Raw genomic sequence first — 18,012 nt, forward strand, 5'->3', positions numbered from 1 at the left:
ATTTTTCAGGAAAAATGATCAGCCTGAAAATCATGACCAATATCTTCTGGCCAATGAAGTCAAAGGAAGCCTACTTATTTACGCTAACAGAGGATTTTGCTACAGTTGTCTCAGTGTGACCAGCTCGCATCATTTTATAGCAGGACTTTGTATTTGTTGTCGTATTTTTCAGGTTCTAGGCTTTTATTGCGAAGCATATCATGAAAACATGTTCTGAATGCACCCTGCTGGATCCAAAAACAGAATTTTACTTACATTCAGTATCATATTACATTTTATTTTACTTTTCAATTTTTTTTTCCTTGAAAACTGCTTGCTAGCTGCTAAGAGATTGGATCTATGGTTGGTTAGCTACCATCAACAACCTCAATATTGACATGAGTAGCTTATTCATATTCCCATAATACATTAAATTAAAAAGAAGTCTTAAAGTTGCCTGCCTTTAATGCTCCTCCCCGCCTCCCCCTTTTTTATCTATCTTACTAGAACAGACTTTTTGATTTTGTTCTGTGTTTTTAGCTGGTTTCATCTTATACCCAACTTTAAGGCTGACATATTATCAGTCCTACAGATTACAGATGGCTTTTGAAGAACACTGTTTTAGAGGAATGTAAGATCACACAGGAAAAAACCCTAGACAAGAAAGCTGTTCCCATTTATGTGCGCTTGTTTGTGTTTATGTCCATATAAATTTTAATAAAAAAAAAAAACTGAAGATTCTTGGACTCCCTAGCTTCTGTCATGATTCCTTCTTTAATAATACCTTCAAATCTAGGATTTATTTTTAGTCTTAAAATGTAGCCTCATATCTACACGTATACTCTAACATACACGGGAAACTTCAGGGTACTGATCAGCTGCCTTTTCATTTACTACTAAGTGATTCCTAGACAGATATTAAGGTGAGGGTCTCTCATCAAACACTGCAAAAGTCCAGCACTTCAGTATTAAGGCCCAAGATTTTTAATCTTAGCACCTTTGCTCTGACTTGTCCTTTCAAATATCCAGTATCACAAAAGGCTCTAGCCTTCCAGACATTGCTTCTGCTCCTGACTGGGTATCTGCTTCACCCTTGACTCCAACAGTGCAGGCTCAGGGTCATGCAAATTTCTTACTTGAAGCCTCTCCATCCCTTATCAGTATTGGTTCTAGTCCTCCACAGTGTTCAGAAGTCGTCTTGTATGGCTTTTTTTTTTTTTTTTTAACTAATCTCAGAGGACAGAAGGTGAGGGTCAGAACACTGCATGGAGCTTATTTGAGAACCAAGTTTTAAATCTGCTTTGCATTAGACTATCTGTACACATGAATATTTGAACAGACTTTGGGTGCTACCCTTTGTGCCAAGAGAAGCCACATCCCAAAGCTCTTTATTCTTTTATTAATCTTTTTCTCTCTTGACCAAACAGATTAGTTTTTTAAGACTTCATCATTGTCCCAAACCACTTAACATCTAATGAAGAAGATATTTTTTTAATATTGAAATACTCAGTTACATTTGTTTGGTGACTAGTAATTTTATATACTGATAATCAAACTGTAAGGGTCTAATCTGTTTGGATAGGTGAAAGAACACACAAACACTCTTAAAAAAAGAGTTATCTATAATACATAAAATAAATAATGTGTTGTCACAAAGCACAGGGACCTGTGTCTGCACAGATGCCATCTGTTCAAGAGCTAGAAATTTTATTGCCAATATCCCTTTTAGTCAGCTTCTTTGTTGTGCATTTTACTTACAGGTATCCAGGCTGGATTTTTGCCCTACAAAACATCTGTGGCCTGGAATTTGGGGATTAAAATTAGAAGCAGCTATGCAGGGTGTCACATGTGCTATAGAAATGCTTCATCCCTTTGTCTCCTTCTTTCCTTGCTGGAATGGGGGCAGGACAGTAGCATGCGCATAGTAGGAAACACAGCATTATAGATTTCACCTGCAGTGCCTTTTTATACAGATCTACTGTAGCGTTCAATGCCTCTCTCTTCTGCTTGATTAAAGATAATAGGGACAAGTCACTGACAGCCCTCTGAGGCAGGGTGGTTTCTGGAGATAACTAGGAGATGGATCTCTATCACTGTACTCATATTTAGGATTTGATTAGTTTTTGCTTTTAAATTTGTGTTATATTTCTACATTAGCTTACTGAATATTAGAACAACCTTACTCCAGTGACCAGCCTAATGCCTCCAAAACCCTGCAAGGGGCTGTTAGGACACTGAAGACCATCAATCCTTATGAATAATGTATCTATTTCCTACTACGGCTCAAATCCCATTAATACTATAACATTATTACATCTCTTATGTATCCTTTACTATCTGTGGGATTAAAGATTAATTATTAGCAATTTTTTCAAATTAAGAAGAAAGCTCATATGATCCAAAGCATTTCACATAAAATACACCAAACATTGCCAGAAGAAGATGTTTAGAAATACAAAACAATATTAAGAAAAGATAAGAAATATCTTAATCTTGTTAGACCGGAAAGGACTTTAAAAGGTCCAACCTAAAAATGTTCACTGAAAAGCACTGAAGTCTGGCATTCTTCACGGCAGTTTCTCATCTCAGTGTCTGGAATGAGTCCATCTGGACAGGCAGGTAAGAGTGTATAGAATTATGGTAAAATATCAATAGTATGATCTGTTGGGCCAGGAAAGGGAAACCCCTGAGATTATCTGACCAATTTGCAAAATTGCTTTCTTTATCTTTCAGTGTGGGTAATTCCATATGTGCCTTGGCCTAATTTGGTAGAGCATGGATAGAATCATCTCCCTATAGAGTTTACCACAGTAAGACCTGGGTCTCATCTAGATGTCTAACTACTACTGGCAATACTTCTACTACTGATGAATAATTAATTTCAGTGAAGATCTATTAAAATCCAGTTGCCCTCAATGTCCTCTTCATAGTTAGCAAGAACAAATAAAGGAAAACCCTGAAGACTCAGCAACTTGCTGAGCGAAGCTTGAAAATTAACAATAGTATTCAACTATCGCTGTGTATTCAAAGATAAATCTTGTGTAATAAAATAACATACAGTGGGATGAAGCCTATACAAGTCAGGAAAATGCAGCTTTGCATGCATAACTCGATTGTTAGTATGTTCAGTGTCTAATTCAAAAAGTAGCACATTGCGGAAAAAAGATATTGTACTGTACTATGCAGAGCTGCTACCTTCCTGAATTATTACTGAAGTGTTTGCTATGTTACCAAATTCAGTAAATATATCCCCTTCCCCAGCCCACTTAGATAATTTGCTTTTGTCCAGAGCTGGCCACACACTCTGCTTCTAAAATGCACAGAGGCAATAAAAGGAAGATGGAAGCTTAGCAAGTGAAGCACTGAGGGACTAATATTCAGCAATGCTAATTCCAGCTAAATTTATATTGTATTGAAAGAAACTGCTGTTAAAGAACAGCTTGGCTTACATCAAGACATGTGGTTACCAGATTACTTTCTATCTCCGCTCAAAAACATTTAGAGAATTTCTCATTAAAATTATTTAAAGTGAAACAAGTCAAATAAATCTACTTAAACGTGTTGTTGCATTGCCTCATTTGTGCTGAAAAAAATGTTGCTTGTTTTTTACCTCCTATTTTAACTGTACATATGAGGCTTTACTCGTCCATTAACAAAATACATCACCTCCCAATTGCTTTCTATACCGCCTTAAATGTTAAACATAAGCACATATACCATCTGTTTCCTATCATGACACCAATCCAAAATGGCTGCGCTAGACACCTCCGCACAATAGATCATCTTAAAACACCTTAGTGGTTTTGCTTTATGGAGTTATTTTTCCTGTGACAAATTATAAGCCTATATTTCAAGAACATGGTCAGGCTGTAGCCTCAATTGGAAATTCAGAATAGCTTTTCTTTCTTTTAACGAAAGACGCTGGCTTGCATCTGATGCAGCACTTTTTTTAAAGCCATAGGCCACCTTTGTTGCTATGGCAGCCTACAAATCCAGCTAATTTCCTCAGTTAATAATTTCTCAGCTACTAATTTGTGAAGCATTCAGATTGAAAACATTGCAGTTGAATATAATCACTGCTATAAGTTACCAAATGATGGTGTGGCTGTGGGGTGACTGGAACTGCAGTGCAAATTGCAAAGTTTACTATCAGTCTATAATCAAAAGTAGGTTTCAGCAAAACATCACATTTCTGTTAAGAGGATGATTTCTGTAATGCTTGCACTAGTCGACTCCAGCTATCAAATGCTCATGAAAAAATGGATAAAATATAGTCATAAATGTCATTGAATAAAATTTTGGTTCTGAATGGATTTCAAATGTACCTCCTCCCTAGGTCCAGTTCTACGAAAAAATGACTGAGTCTGGAGCAAGCTGAATTCAGAGAGGAATTTCTCCTTGACTTAAATGAGCTTTTGACTAAGTCCTCATGATATTAATGCATGAACCTGGAAACCCTTATTTCCCAGGATAGCTCCAATGGATCCTAGACTGATTAAACCTCTGTAGACCCATGTGTAAAGGCAATACTCCATCTGCTCATTCTTCCTTACATGTAAGAGCTCAAACAGTTATGAGACAGTATTGCAACAGGTTTGATCAAAAATAAATGCCATATATCTAGGGACCATGAATAAGGTATGAAACAGCCAGTGTAAAGGGTAAAAGAGCTAAAGTGAAAAAACTGAAGGTACTACTGCCTTGGACTCTATAATCTCAGCAGAGATTCTTACCATGTCAGAGACTTTATTTCAGAAGTACTCTATTAATGCCTAATGGCTACAGGACCTCGTGGAGATGAAGCAATAGCAGACAGACTTCTGTCTGGTCCAGATTTCCTGGTATCCTCTTGTGACCGAACTGCAGCACTGTCCCCTTGCCTCCTCTACAGCCTACTCTATAGCACAATGTTACCTGAGGAGGCAAAGCTGCAGTAATCTCCTTTCCCAACCGTTTTGTCTCCATGGAGTCTGGAAGAGTGGAGTAATAAGGAGGAGATAAAGAACCTCTTACACTTTTAAAATTAGAGGCAAAACCTTCTTTACCTATTTCTTCCCTCCCTCATCACCACAACCTCCTGTGCAGTTAGAGCTCCCCTTACTGTTTACCTTAACTCCACTTTCCGGTCAAGTCTAAGGAGACCTCCGAAGGATCCCAAGGGGTCCATCCATAGTCCCATGCATGGGCATTACCCCTTATTAAACAAAATTTCCTGTCCCTTTTGTCTAAGATCCAATACTCTGTTAGTGCCGTGTAAATAAGATTCAGCTACTTTTTGAAACAATCACCACAGTGTTCTTCCTTCTGCTCGTTTGCAATTTTGCTGATGCTATTTGTGCGATTTACAGAGCTTGTTTTCATTCCTCAGAGCTTTCAATGCAATTAAGGAAAATAAAGAGAGAATGCTCAAGCAGTTTAGAGGACTAGGAGAGGTAAAAAACAGATGCAAAGACAATGGTACCATAAACGACCTCTAAAGAGAAAAGAACAAAATAGTTTGTCTTCAACGTGCTCTAACAAGCACAACTGTTCTAAATTTGGCTTGCTGTGAATAATAATATGGTTCAGAAAGGAGAGAGAAAGTAATATTTAAATGATATGAACATCCAATTTAAGAAAAAAAAAACAATAATTTATCCATTGTGGACTTCAAAATCATCCTATATTTATAATAAATACATAGTTGTTGAAAAAAATGGTACACTGTACTGGCACTGTGCACTTGTATGCTAGGATTTTTTACACACAAGAGAAGTAAAAAAAATGAAAAAAGAAAAAGAAAAAAGGTTCAGTTTCAGGATATTAACTCTTTCATCCTGAACTCTGTATGCCTGTACGTATGCTAACCCCTGCAGCAAGAAGCTAGCATGTTGGCTCATGGGCTTTGTCGGCATTTTCACCTCGTGTGAAGTTGCTGGAACTTGCTGGGGCTATTATCAAGGTTCATGCTCTGCATAAGTCACCTGGCATTTTCACCCTCAAATTCACATCCCTTCCCTTTTGCTCTGTGTTTCAAAATCTGGAATTAAGCAAGAGTGCAGATGCGCATGTTGAAATGCACCCACCCCACAGTGGCTATTGCTTTCTGCTTCACCGTTTCCTTGTTGCTCAAGACTTCTGCATTCCCTAGACCTTTTGCTTGAGTACTATGTTTTTTTTGTTTGTTTGTTTTTTAGAGAGTGCAATTGCTCTAAAAAAGGGGATAGAACCTCAATAACAGCCTTAATAATGTAGTTATCAGGCTGTATTTAAAAGGTACAGTAAGACACTGCCCTAGAAGACACACACCCAATAAACAAAAATTTGCCAACCCTTGCTCTGTATTACTCACCCACTGAGTATTTTGGGTGGAGAACCTCCAGGGTCAAAATCAGTTAATTTTTTTTTTTTTTTTTTTTTTTTTTGTGCAGACAAGAAGGCAAAATGTCACAACCCCTGAGTACTTGGTAGTCTTTGTTTATTTCTGTTGCAACTACAGCTAAGTTTCCCAGATGCTACCAAGGTTTCACTGTTTGTTGGTAGAAGTGTTTGGAGGCACTCGCAAAAGTGTTTAAGTTTACCTGAGGTGCAAAACAGGAGAAAGAAAGCTATCAAAACAAAAAAACAAAATCTCCCTAAGTAAGATGGATTAGGTAACATTGATGATACTAGCAATACAAGAAACAAACTACTATTTGAAGGTGTTAAGAGGGTGAAATTTATCCAAACTACAGTAATGTGAAGAAATGAGGCTTTGCTCACAGCAATCAAAAATGCAGTGGTAAAATGCATTATTCCACTCTCACTGCAGATCTCAAATTTGCTTAAACTTCCTTTGCTTTCCTGCATATGCAAAGGTGTCAAGGAGCACCACACAGGTTTTTCAGGTCTGCTTGCTAGTCCATCACAGGACTAATTGAAGTCTAATTGAAGTAGATGGTTCAGGTCTCTCCTTCACACAGTTTCTTCAGACTGGACTTATTTGATGTTTTTTTTTTTTTTGGTATCTTTTTAGAAAATTTCTAATCTAAAATCAAGAAATATTTAAATACCATGCACTATTTTTTGTCACTGGTGTTATGCTGTGTTTGAGAGATTTTTAAATGAAGCATGGGTGCAGCAGAAGCCACAAGGCAACACTGAACAAGACATGGATGAGTCTAAAGCCAGTGTCCATGCCAGGCATGCTTTAAAGAGCTGTTTATGTTCTTTGTGCAGATGCTCCCATTGGCTGGTCCAATGTCACCAACACGTGGGTCAGGTCAGCACAACAGCAGACAGAAATCTTTGTATATCTGGGCCAGGCTAATTTCACATAGTCCCTTCTCTGCTCTCCTGCCTGCAATTGCCCCCCCCCCAGGTTTTGGGCTCACCTCCTCAGCACCCAAACAGTTGGAAGACCCGCACCCCCACTTAACTCATCACATGTAGATGCCCTCAGACCAGCCACCTCATTCCTCCTCTTTCCTACACTGCAGATGCCCACTGAAACTCAGTTCACCTGAGAACTTGTCCTGCATGGAGCCACCTCTCCAGAACAAATAATTTGGAAGAAAGGTGCGGCCCTGCTATAGTGATTCTCTTAACTAGTTATTCCATAGAGGCAAAAGATGAATCAGCAACAGCTTTTTAGATAGGGAAGCATTTTATCTTGCTGATGCCAACATTATTTTCTCAAAGGGGCTTATCGTCTGCAAAACCACATGGCCCCAAGATGTTTGTGCCCATGATCAGATGACTTAAGATGACGTGTCAACATGGTAGTTACATGGCTTTGTGTGCATGCTGTTTTCAGAGAGGAGAAAAACAGACACGTGATGCTGATAAGAATTTCTTTTTATGTTATTCCAATAAAAAATACATTCATACAGAAATATAACAATCTTGCAAAAAACAATTTCAAATAAAATCTTGTAAAACAAAATTTTTACAAAAATCTTACAAAGAGATTCTTTAGATAACAGGGTGCTTCAAAAACAAAAAAAGAAATTTCACTAATAGAAACTTTTTCTTCTAAATTTCAAGCAAAAATGTTTTATTTTTATTTTTCAGCTTGATTGAGGCTCAGTTATCACCTGAACAAAATGTACTTGCTTATTAAGAAAATTACAGGCATTTGACATATGGCACACAGCCCCACCCCATTCACACAAGTCTGATGGTAATTCTCAATTGAGACAAGCCAGTGCAAGTTTATTTATTTTTTTTTCTCGTTTGGGGTCTTTTTTTTTTTGCTTTTGTTTACTTTCTTGTTTATCAGAATTATGGCTAAGCCAAAGACATTGCAAACAAGTTAAAAACAAAACAAAAACCAACCCTAAAACCATTTTCTGGGATTTTTTTTGTTTGTTTTTGGAAAAAAAGTGCATTTCAGGCATCTTAAAACAAAACAAAAAAGGAAATGAGAATGATCTACGCCTGTGTATTCCTTAGAACCAAATAACTTGCATATACTTTTTTTTTAAACCACTTATCTACATACATTTCCAGGAAAAGATACCAAAATATTAGCATAGTAAGCAAGACCAATAATAAATAGAAAAAGAAACAGATCACGTTTTTCATTGCATCAACCGTAGTGAGCTGGTTTAAAAAAAAAATACTGCTTTTGGACAGACTATTTCTACTCTAGGAAAAACAGTCTTTATTTGAGCTGAACTATGCAAAATTAGAGCTCAACCACCACAACAACTAGCTCACTTACAAGTCCTCCAATAAGCTGGAAGGCCAAAATTTGCACGCAGTTCATCTGCGCACAGCTAATATTCTTTTAGCATGCCAATATTCAGTTCATACCATTCTTAAATGGCCACAGATACGCTATTCCAGACAACCTAATAACTACAAACACAGTCAGCAGTCTGAGAAGGACTGAATGCCAACAGAGCCTTTAGCATACCATTAAGCTAAAGGTAAAGCCTCTAAAAATGCTAGATTTTAATAACTGTATCTTTCATTTCTTTGTCTCCTTAATGACCATATTGGGGAGTGGGGAAATCTTAATGGGCTGTGGCATTTTCTAGCTATGTGTTCTAGTTTTTTTTTTCCTTTTAAAAAAAATATTTATATATTATCTATATATATACACACATACACAGACTGTACACACAAATATACATACACAATTATTTTTCTGCCCACTTTTAAAAAAAAAAGTAATATAGTTTCTTTCTGTATGACCAACAGATAGCTAGATATATAGATGTGAAACTTGTGCCTTTTAAGCAAATACATCTTTTTAATACTTCTGTATCTTTAATATGTATGAAAACTTGACATATTAAGTACAGTTGGGGTGTGTATATACACAGTTGTTGTGCAAGGTCAATATAAAAAAAGTCTCAAGGTGGCAGAACTGGTCAGATATTCAATTGGCATATGCATTATACTGTAACACAGTCAAATTGTCTAAGTTAAACAAATACTGTACTGACATGAACGACTTTTCTCTATATTCGTCTTTGTCAAGGAGGACCCTGGAAGTAACCTTTTTCTCCCCTTATATTATACATTTGATACAGTACAATGCCAGGTGAAAAGAGAGCCTTAATAAAGCATGCATCACCCATACCCCTGTATAAGACCCCCTACAAGAGAAGGTCACTTGCATAAGGCACCATTATTAAGGTCAACAGTGCATTAACAGCTAGAAAACCAGAAGTTAGTCCTCAAGGCATAAATAAGAGAAAAATTAGCTGCATGAGAAAAATCAGTTTCTAACCAATAGTGGTTTTATCCACCCAACAGAAAAAATTATTCATGTTCCATACATTATGTAACATTAGACCAATTGTATTTTAGCTGCTCTTAACTGGAATCAAAACTGCAGTCCTGATTAAAGAATGGAAAAGCATATAGTTCCCCAGAACCATGCAATAACCTTTGTATTATAATGAAAAGTTATAGTTGTGTTACATTTGTAAATACACAGCTTATACAATGGATTACAAATGAGCTCTGTAGCAAGTAAAACAAGCTACTTGACACATTGCACGTTTAATAGCTGCACCAGACACCTAAAGCTCCTCTCACACTGGAACGGGGTGGTCCCCCGTCTCCATCCTGGCATCCTGACTTGTTTTTTGTCCCCCCCTTCCCCTCTCTGTTTTTCCCTCAAAAAAGGTGCAGACAGCCCTCCCCCCCGCCCCTTGGAAATGATTGGTGGTCGTCCCATCTCACAAGATATTCCTTACATACAAGACATTCAGACTTTTTTTTTTTTTTCTCTTACAGTTATAAAACAACCACAAGAAAAAAAAATGTGCCCCGGCATACAGTCATCAATAGATCCTCATAACATACAGTCGCCCAATCATTAACATTCTCAGTGCACATGCTCACGGCAAAGGCTTAGGAGCCACTCAGAAGGTTAGATACCAGTGTATGAGTCCAGGAAACCCCAAACATCACGCACCGCGGTTGCTATGCCGTTTCTTACATGACTTATTAGCCCTCAAAAGACCTTCAAGGAAGAGAGGTCCTGGAGGCAACTGGGTAGGGTGCAAAATGGCATGCTTTGGCTGGAACACGCATCCCTCTGCTCAAGGCTGTTCCACCTTGACGCCTCTTAGCCCACAGGAGTCACCTCTTGACCCACTCAGAGGTGTCTCTTCATGTGAAGGGCCAGGTGGTCAGACCTGGAAAAACACCTGCGGAGGAAGGAGCGTGGGATGGCACGTTAGTCGCTGGTGCACAGAGCAAGACATCCCCAGGTGATGCATCCCCCATGTCTCTGCTGTTCTCAAAGGCAGCTCGTGAGGCAGAAGGCATGTGGCAGTGCCTGGGTACACAGTCATGCGCGAGGTGCCACTGTGTACCCAGGCCATCTGCCGCGAGGTGCGAACGCTAGGGGTTTCTCCAAACCCATCTGCAGCATCAGGCAGCAAACCTCCCTCCAGGTGATTACTGAAATGCATGATTTTTTTTTTAAGTGTGAAAATACAATAATTCATTAAAAATACTAGACATGATTGTCTCCTGAAGCAATTCCTTCACAAGTGAACCTTGTGAAAGGCAGCCTACTCTCGCTTTCCAGCAACGATTAAAAATAACTATTTAAGAAAGTGCATTTCAGTCACATACCTGTCACAGTGACTACATTTAAAAGGCTTGGCACCAGTGTGCTTTCTGAAGTGTCTGGTTAATTCATCACTTCTTGCAAAACGCCACTCACACCCTTCCCATGAACATCTGTAAGGCTTTTCCCCTACAAAGAAAACAGATTATGAGTTAGTCATGACTTCTTTCAAACAAAGATAGGAGCTACCCCATTCATTCCTGTGCAGATTTCCTCCAACCCAAAAAAAGAGCTAGTTTTACGTTATGTATCTAATGCTTCAACAGACATAGGGAAAGAAGGCTGTAAAATTCATCCACAGGATTCCTACTTAACTATTTTGCTGTAACAGCACATCATATAATCCAATTCTTTTTTTTTGGGAAAAAAAAAAAAAAGTTATTGCACAGGCTCACAGGAAACAAAGAAACCCATCTTTCTACCACTCCTATTCATCTCTAATGGCACCTTTACTTCCAAAGAGGTATCCCTCACCCCATAAAGGTGATTAAAGACAGCAGAGCAAGTCTCCAAAATGCAATTAGGCTGCTGGATTGCATCAAAGTCCTCTGTCACTCAGCTCATCTGCGTAACACGCAGCCTTCTTTCTGCTGAGCCACAGATTCTTGGAAAAAAGCATGCACACCACTTTGTTCCTGTGACTGGCAGCGGTATTTCTTGAATGCTGAAATTGCAGTGTTCATTCTCAGTCACAGAGCACTAGGGCAACAGTTCTGCAATACTTCTGAGACTGGCAGCTATTTATGTCTGCTCAGCCACCAAGATTTCAGTGGAAGTTGCTCTTTCCTCTTGAAACAATCTTGCTTTATCTGACTTCCACATGACAATGGGAACATCAAGCTTGCTCAGACTTCCCATGAAAATGCTGAGCTCATGAGTCAAAATAGGATCTTTTCTTTGAATTACCTCTGTCTACACTTGGGAAGAAAAAAAAAGAAAAAAGAAAAAAGAAAAAAGAAAAAAACCCACAAATGCATAGGACTGACACACCAAGAATGACAGTCTAATTCCCCATGGGAAGCTATGGCTATTGAGCCAGTGAGTTGCTCTACATATCTAACTGCAGTCATGGAGAGATGTAGAATATTAATGCTCACAAAAGCAAAACAGCCAGCCACTTCAACCATAAAATATTTATAGAAGCCCTGAAGTGTCTACCTTCCTTGCTTTCCAGCCTAATAACACACAGAATTGTTATTTTAAATAACATTTCACATTAGTACATTTTCAGGCCCTATTAGGCTGATTAGTTACAAGGACTAGAACATACTGTGGCTTTCCAAAATTTTTTACTTACATTATACCATGCTAAAAATATGTTCAGTGACTTACAACTATAGCTACACTTAAGACAATCAAGGCCTTGAGATGTTTGATTCAATAGACCTGATACAGAATAATCTCTGTAGATATGTTCTTATTCTATTTAGCTTTCTGCCCAGTTTCCTGATACGAAGTTCCTTTTTTTGTAAGAGAGTCTCAGTTTGGTTTTACTTTTGAAATGAATGTCAACAGAGGTCTAGTGTCCAATTTGGCTAGCAAATTCTCCTGAGGACGTGTCCTGCTGCAGCTTCCCCACTACCATAGCCTGCTTAAGTGAGTGGTTCCTCCTTGCCATGGCAGAGGACTCATGTACAGGCCAACAGCCTTGGCTTCAGCTCGCTTACGAAGGGAATGAGGAAGTGATGTCGCCCATGCTGCTAAGCTTGTAGCTCTCTTACATCATCTCTCCAAACCTGGGCTCCCACCCAGGGATTGTGCAACACAGTGACAACACAGTCGTCAGGGGTATTCCCTGCCGCACTTGCCAACTCTTAATAAGCATATGGTTACTAACCTGTATGAGTGCGCTGATGTGCTTTCAGATGTGAACTTTTGGTGTAAACTTTCCTGCAACCGTTAAAATGACACCTGTGGACGCGCCTTCTGCCATCTGGTGAGGTGTCACCGTTGACAGGGGTACCTTTCTCTGCAGTCTTTCCAGCGGTACCGGTACGTATTTTCCCCGGTGAATGCAGCTCACCCGGCGTACAATTCCATAGCTGAGAAGAAGGTTCCTTGCTCAGTTCAGGAGATGATGGGGGAGTAGAAGTGACAGATGAGCTCAAGTTTCCTGAACTGGCTAAAGCATCGCTGATGGGGTCAGAGGTAAACTTGGTGGTAGGTGACAGTTCTTCGGAGCTATCTGAAGATTCACTGCTTACATCAGAATTCAAACTGTTGGTCTCTAAGTTCTGGCTAGGAGGACTGTCCTCTTTTGGGACACATGTGCTCTTCAGTTCCGATTCCTCCTTTTTCTCACGCGCCAGAATAATTTTGGTCCAGAGATCCTCTTGGCTATCAAATTTGATTTCAGATGCTGATACATAGCAGGGTTCACTTTGAAGATACCGTTCCAGCTCTAAGCATGTCTAGGTAAAAGAGAAAGGAAGAAGGAGAAGGAGTTACAAGCTTGCTTAAAAATAAAACCGATTGTATTTTACACTTCAAAAAGCATGCAGGAATGTAGTAGGTTCGATTTGAGGTTTCCACACTCAAAACAAATTAAAGACTCCTCCAGCCGTAACTAGGTGACTGCTACGATGAAAAGAAATCACTTTCCGAGACCTGGGCAGGAGTTCAAACACACAGCTGAAGGTGCAAGTCAGCTTGGGTTTTCAAAATAGCCTTCTAATGAGTCAGTCAAATTACAATCGTTCCCATCAAATCTGTATTTTTAGCAGGCTCATGTGGAAAAGCACCATAAAGAACCACAGCAAATAATTACCCTCTGGTCTGCCTCCATGTCTAACCTGAGTTGTTTTCTGCCCCCGCTGCACACAAGCACGAGGCTGGAAGGACCCAAGTGAACACAATGTGCTCTGACCCCACCGCTGTGCCAGAAAACAAAGGCACATTTGAGCAGGGCTGCTGAGCTGCCGGCTCCGTGTTCGGGGACATCCGTGCAGCAGCAGATGACCACCCCTTTCCTGCATAGGAAAAGGCGACTTTTTCAAAGAATGTCACTTCCCCGAGTCTCCATGAGCATGCTACCCAACTTCAAGAGTCCCCACGCGGGTCTCAGAGCAACACGGTGCATGTCAACCACGGCACAGAAAAGAGGAAAAAGTCCCAGGATAGAAATGTCCCATTCGATAGGATGCAGAACGGGAAATTACTCTGAGGTCCTGCTGGGAGTTCCACAATGAACAAGAACTTTATCTACTGGCCAAGAGTGCAACTGTATGAGTCATCTCCCTGTTTCTTTCACGCAATGCCAAAGGAGACTTCCTTTTAAAATCCTGACCCTCTGCCAAGAAAGTGCTCTGTTCAAATATACATGCAACAGTACACGGACAACTTCCCCCTTGCCCCGCGGTCTCTTCTACCCTCCTGAAACAAAACAAAACAAAAAGCACAAGCACCTTAAATGGCCAGAACTGAGGTTTTCAATTTCAGCATATATTCTTTTTAGCCATTCTCAGAGGAATATATATTAAAAAAAAAAAAGGGCTAAGAGCTGTTATGGCAACAAGACGATGTTTTGGGATTATTCTTTCCACTATAGGAAACAATTCGTATGGGAACGTTACACAGAAGATGGACACACCAAGTTTCCATACCAAACTCTACTTATTTTAGCCAGATCATCTCTTCCAATCCCAGTAGCAAAACCTGATCCCAAATGCCATGCATTCCCCTTCAAGCCCCTTCCCATCTGTCTGAGGGGAGCGGATCGGTGTCCCTTCGCTTCCAGCACCGTTCGGCTAAACTGGGTCACATGTTCTGACCAGGCTGAGAGCCTGGGCAAAAATGAAAGGAAAAATAGGAAAAAAAAAAAAAAAGAGTAACAAAAGAAAAAAAAATGTACCACCACGCACTCAGTATTTCTGTATTTCCCCATAATTTGGTCACTGGTTCACATTAGAGAAGGGTTTTGATGCAGATGACACAATAGCGTGCCGACTTCCCCCAAGAAAACGGGAAGAAAAAAAGGATTTATTAAGATCTTGTTAAACTTTAATATTCCCAGCTAATTTAAATTCCTCATTAGATAGATTAGTAATGGGGACCAGAGAGAAGCTCTCGGCGAGTTTAAATGCCTCGGAAGGCTACTGGGAGCCAGGGCTGGCCCTTTGCCAGAAGCCCAAATGCCTGAAGGAAACTACTTAGCTCCATTTCAATCACGTACCGTGGAGCTGCCTCGCTGAAAGGGAAGGGGGCAGGGAGGGAAAAGAGACATTGCTCGCAATTAGGAGGCATGTGAAGGTTGTAGCACTTCGCGTTTCAGCCTCCTCCAAAGGCTGCGCGTCCTTCCCCGGAGCAAGCGGAGCCGGGAGCCCGCGGAGGAGCGCGCAGAAACGTCCCCGGCCATCCCTACCTGCGCGCCCCTTCCCTGCCCCGCTGCCGTCCCTTTATTTGTGTTTATTTTCAACCCACCCCCACCATCATGGCCAGGGGGTAAAGAAAAATAAATAAATAAGCAGGTCGCGCAAGGCAGAGGGGCAGCCGGGTGACAAGGGGCAGCTGCGCAGCGCGGGGCAGCTGAAGTTTGGCGGAGCGCAGCGCGGCCGCGCAGGGACGGAGCGCGGAGCGGAGCGGAGCGGAGCGGAGCGGAGCGGAGCGGGGACAGTGCGGCCGGGTCTGACAGCCGCGCTCGGGCGGCCGCGCGAAGAGACGGAGACGCGCAGAGGATTTAAATCCCCCTCGGAGCCGCTTCCGAAAACATACATAATAGCACTAATAAAAAAAGAAAGAAAGGAAGAAAATCCAGCTACTTCAAAAGCAACACACCTGCTTCAAAGCATTTTTTAAACGTCTGTGCTCAATACTCCCCAGATTGACACTTCCTTCTTTTTTTTTTGTTTTGTTTTTCCTTTTTTTTTTTTTTTTCTTTTTAAATCCGTTCTCACGGCTTAAAAACAGACCACGACAACACGGACACCACCACCGACATCCTCGTTTACCTGTTGCCAGTACTCCTCCAGGGACGGCAAGGCTGAGAAGTACCCCGTGTCGTGCACAATCTGGAGTTCCTGGAAGATGCTGCACATTGGGAGAACATCCATGTCGCGAGTTGCAACAACAAAGTCAGTGCTGGTTACAAAAACACAGATGCCTCCTGTGTGTGCAAGGGTGAGGGGGGTATGCGGGGGGGATGTCAAACGTCTCGCGTCTCAGTTTCCAAGCCCCCCCCGTTTTTTTTTTTTTCTTTCCAGAGAAGCAAAAGAAGAAGAAGAAAAAAATGTATATATATAGATATATATTAATTCCTTTAGGAGCTTAAGGAGGAAAAAAGACCCGAAGTTTCATGCAAAGTTTAATTGCACAGCAACGTAGCGCGTCTCCCAGGCGGCGGCGGCTCTCCCCTCGCGCGGCCGGCGGCGGACACTTGCGCAGGAGCGTACGCAATATTTGCAAACACGGCGCCGGCTGCAAATGCAACCCCCTGCGAAACCTGCCCCGGCCAAGCTCAGCGCGGCCGCCGCGCGCCCCGCCCCCGCGCCGCGCGCGCCCCGCCCCGCGCGCGCGCGCGCGCCCGCGCCGCCGCCCGCCGCCGCCGCCCAATGCGCGCCGCGCGCCCCCCCGGCCCGCGCGCCAATGATGTCAGACGCGGCCAATGGGCGGGCGGCAGGCAGCGCGGCTCCTCCTCGCGTGACCGAGCCTGGCCGTGACGCCGGCCGCCATTGGCCCCATTCGAAATTCGGTGCGCGCTGATTGGGCGGCTCGGCGGCAGGCTATTTTTAGCAGGGTATATAAAGCGCGGAGCCGCTGGGTTTCGTGAGGGGGAGGTGTGTGCGGCGCGCGGAGCTGCCGGCGGGGGAGGGGCGGCGGCCGCGCGTTGCGCTGCTCGCGGCGGGCGCTGAGGGCGCTGAGGGCGCTGCGGCCCCTGTCCCGGCGGCCCCTGTCCCGGCGGCCCCTGTCCCGGCGGCCCCTGTCCCGGCGGCCCCTGTCCCGCCCCGGGAACCCTCCCCGCGGCTCGAGCTTCCCCTCGCCGCGCAGGCTGGTGCCCGCGGCACCCGCAGGGATCGTGAGGCACAAGCCAAGTGCCGGGTGCGCAGCTGGGTTGTGAGGTGCCCCGTCCTGTGGGTCGGCTCTCCTGCGCACGGAAGGGCTGAAAGTGCGTGCTCTCTGTCTCGTTATATGTATATATATATATGTACACACACACACACACATACATATATGTTTTTTTTTTTCCCCTCCTTCCTTCTCCCCCTTCTCCACAAGTCAGTATCCCTGTTGTCACTTGACCTGCGACAGCCACCAGTCTCTGGTGGAGTTGAGTCTTTGGTGCACACTTACACAAGTGCAGATAGTTCTGCAGTCGTGTTGGAGCACTGCTGTTTTTAAGACCAGCTCTTGCTCCTGTGAGAGTTATGGATGTCTTAATATAACTTTAAAAGGTTGTGGTTTTTACTTTCCAAAGGAGCGTCCAGCACATGGCGCAAATGTGTCTAATGAGTTTGTTATTAAAAGACTTCTGATTTTCCTCTAATGTTCCGACTAGTCTGTTGTTTCCATTTCCCTGGTTTTTCTCTGTATCTGTTGCTAGTTACCTACAGGTGGTAACTAAAATACCAAGCGTTTGTTTCTTATTGTGTTCTGGGGACTGGTGATGGCTGGCAGAGAAAGTGTCACCCCATCTGACTTTCCATCACCTAACCCTGCAGAAACTGCTGACATGGGGATTCCCTACACAAACAACTGGTGCTGCTGGAATGAATTCTTGGGGTTTTTGTGTGTGTGAAGAAAAAGCTGAAGGTGAATTAAAGCGTTATTATATGCCTAAAAAGTAAGCCTAAACAGAAGATTAAAAACAACTAAACTGGGACAACTAAGTTTGCGTGATCTGGATTCTTTACTTGGCTTCGCGGGAGCAAGCAAGTGAATGTCTATCTAAAATTGCCTTGTGGATGACGGTCAAGATAGTTTTGTGTCTACCTGTGGCCAAACCTAGTTTCCAAAGAAAAGTGTGGGGAGAAAAATAAACCCTC

The 18,012-nt window shown here is 42.1% G+C and overlaps 1 protein-coding gene across 1 annotated transcript; it reads right to left on the reverse strand.

Moving 5' to 3' along the window:
- Positions 1-7,776: 7,776 nt before the first annotated feature.
- KLF6 (KLF transcription factor 6) lies at positions 7,777-16,249 on the reverse strand. The gene is made up of 4 exons (XM_010223879.2): positions 15,982-16,249; positions 12,873-13,446; positions 11,041-11,164; positions 7,777-10,607 (listed from the first exon to the last, which is right to left on the reverse strand). Exons 1-4 carry the CDS (start codon positions 16,081-16,083, stop codon positions 10,556-10,558), a joined length of 852 nt encoding a protein of 283 aa, XP_010222181.1. The 5' UTR covers positions 16,084-16,249; the 3' UTR covers positions 7,777-10,555.
- Between the last annotated feature and the right edge of the window lie 1,763 nt (positions 16,250-18,012).

Source organism: Tinamus guttatus, unplaced genomic scaffold (assembly GCF_059628265.1).
Source record: "Tinamus guttatus ecotype Peru unplaced genomic scaffold, ASM5962826v1 Tinamus_guttatus_pri_ptg000430l, whole genome shotgun sequence".
Taxonomy (NCBI): Eukaryota; Metazoa; Chordata; class Aves; order Tinamiformes; family Tinamidae; genus Tinamus; species Tinamus guttatus.

Excerpts from the sequence above, each read along its gene's own strand:
- KLF6 (XM_010223879.2), bottom strand. The coding sequence starts at position 16,083 with ATGGATGTTCTCCCAATGTGCAGCATCTTCCAGGAACTCCAGATTGTG. Across the intron at positions 11,165-12,872 it reads ACATCAGCGCACTCATACAG|GGGAAAAGCCTTACAGATGT; the intron begins GTTAGTAACCAT and ends TTTTCTTTGTAG. Across the intron at positions 10,608-11,040 it reads AAATGTAGTCACTGTGACAG|GTGTTTTTCCAGGTCTGACC; the intron begins GTATGTGACTGA and ends CTTCCTCCGCAG.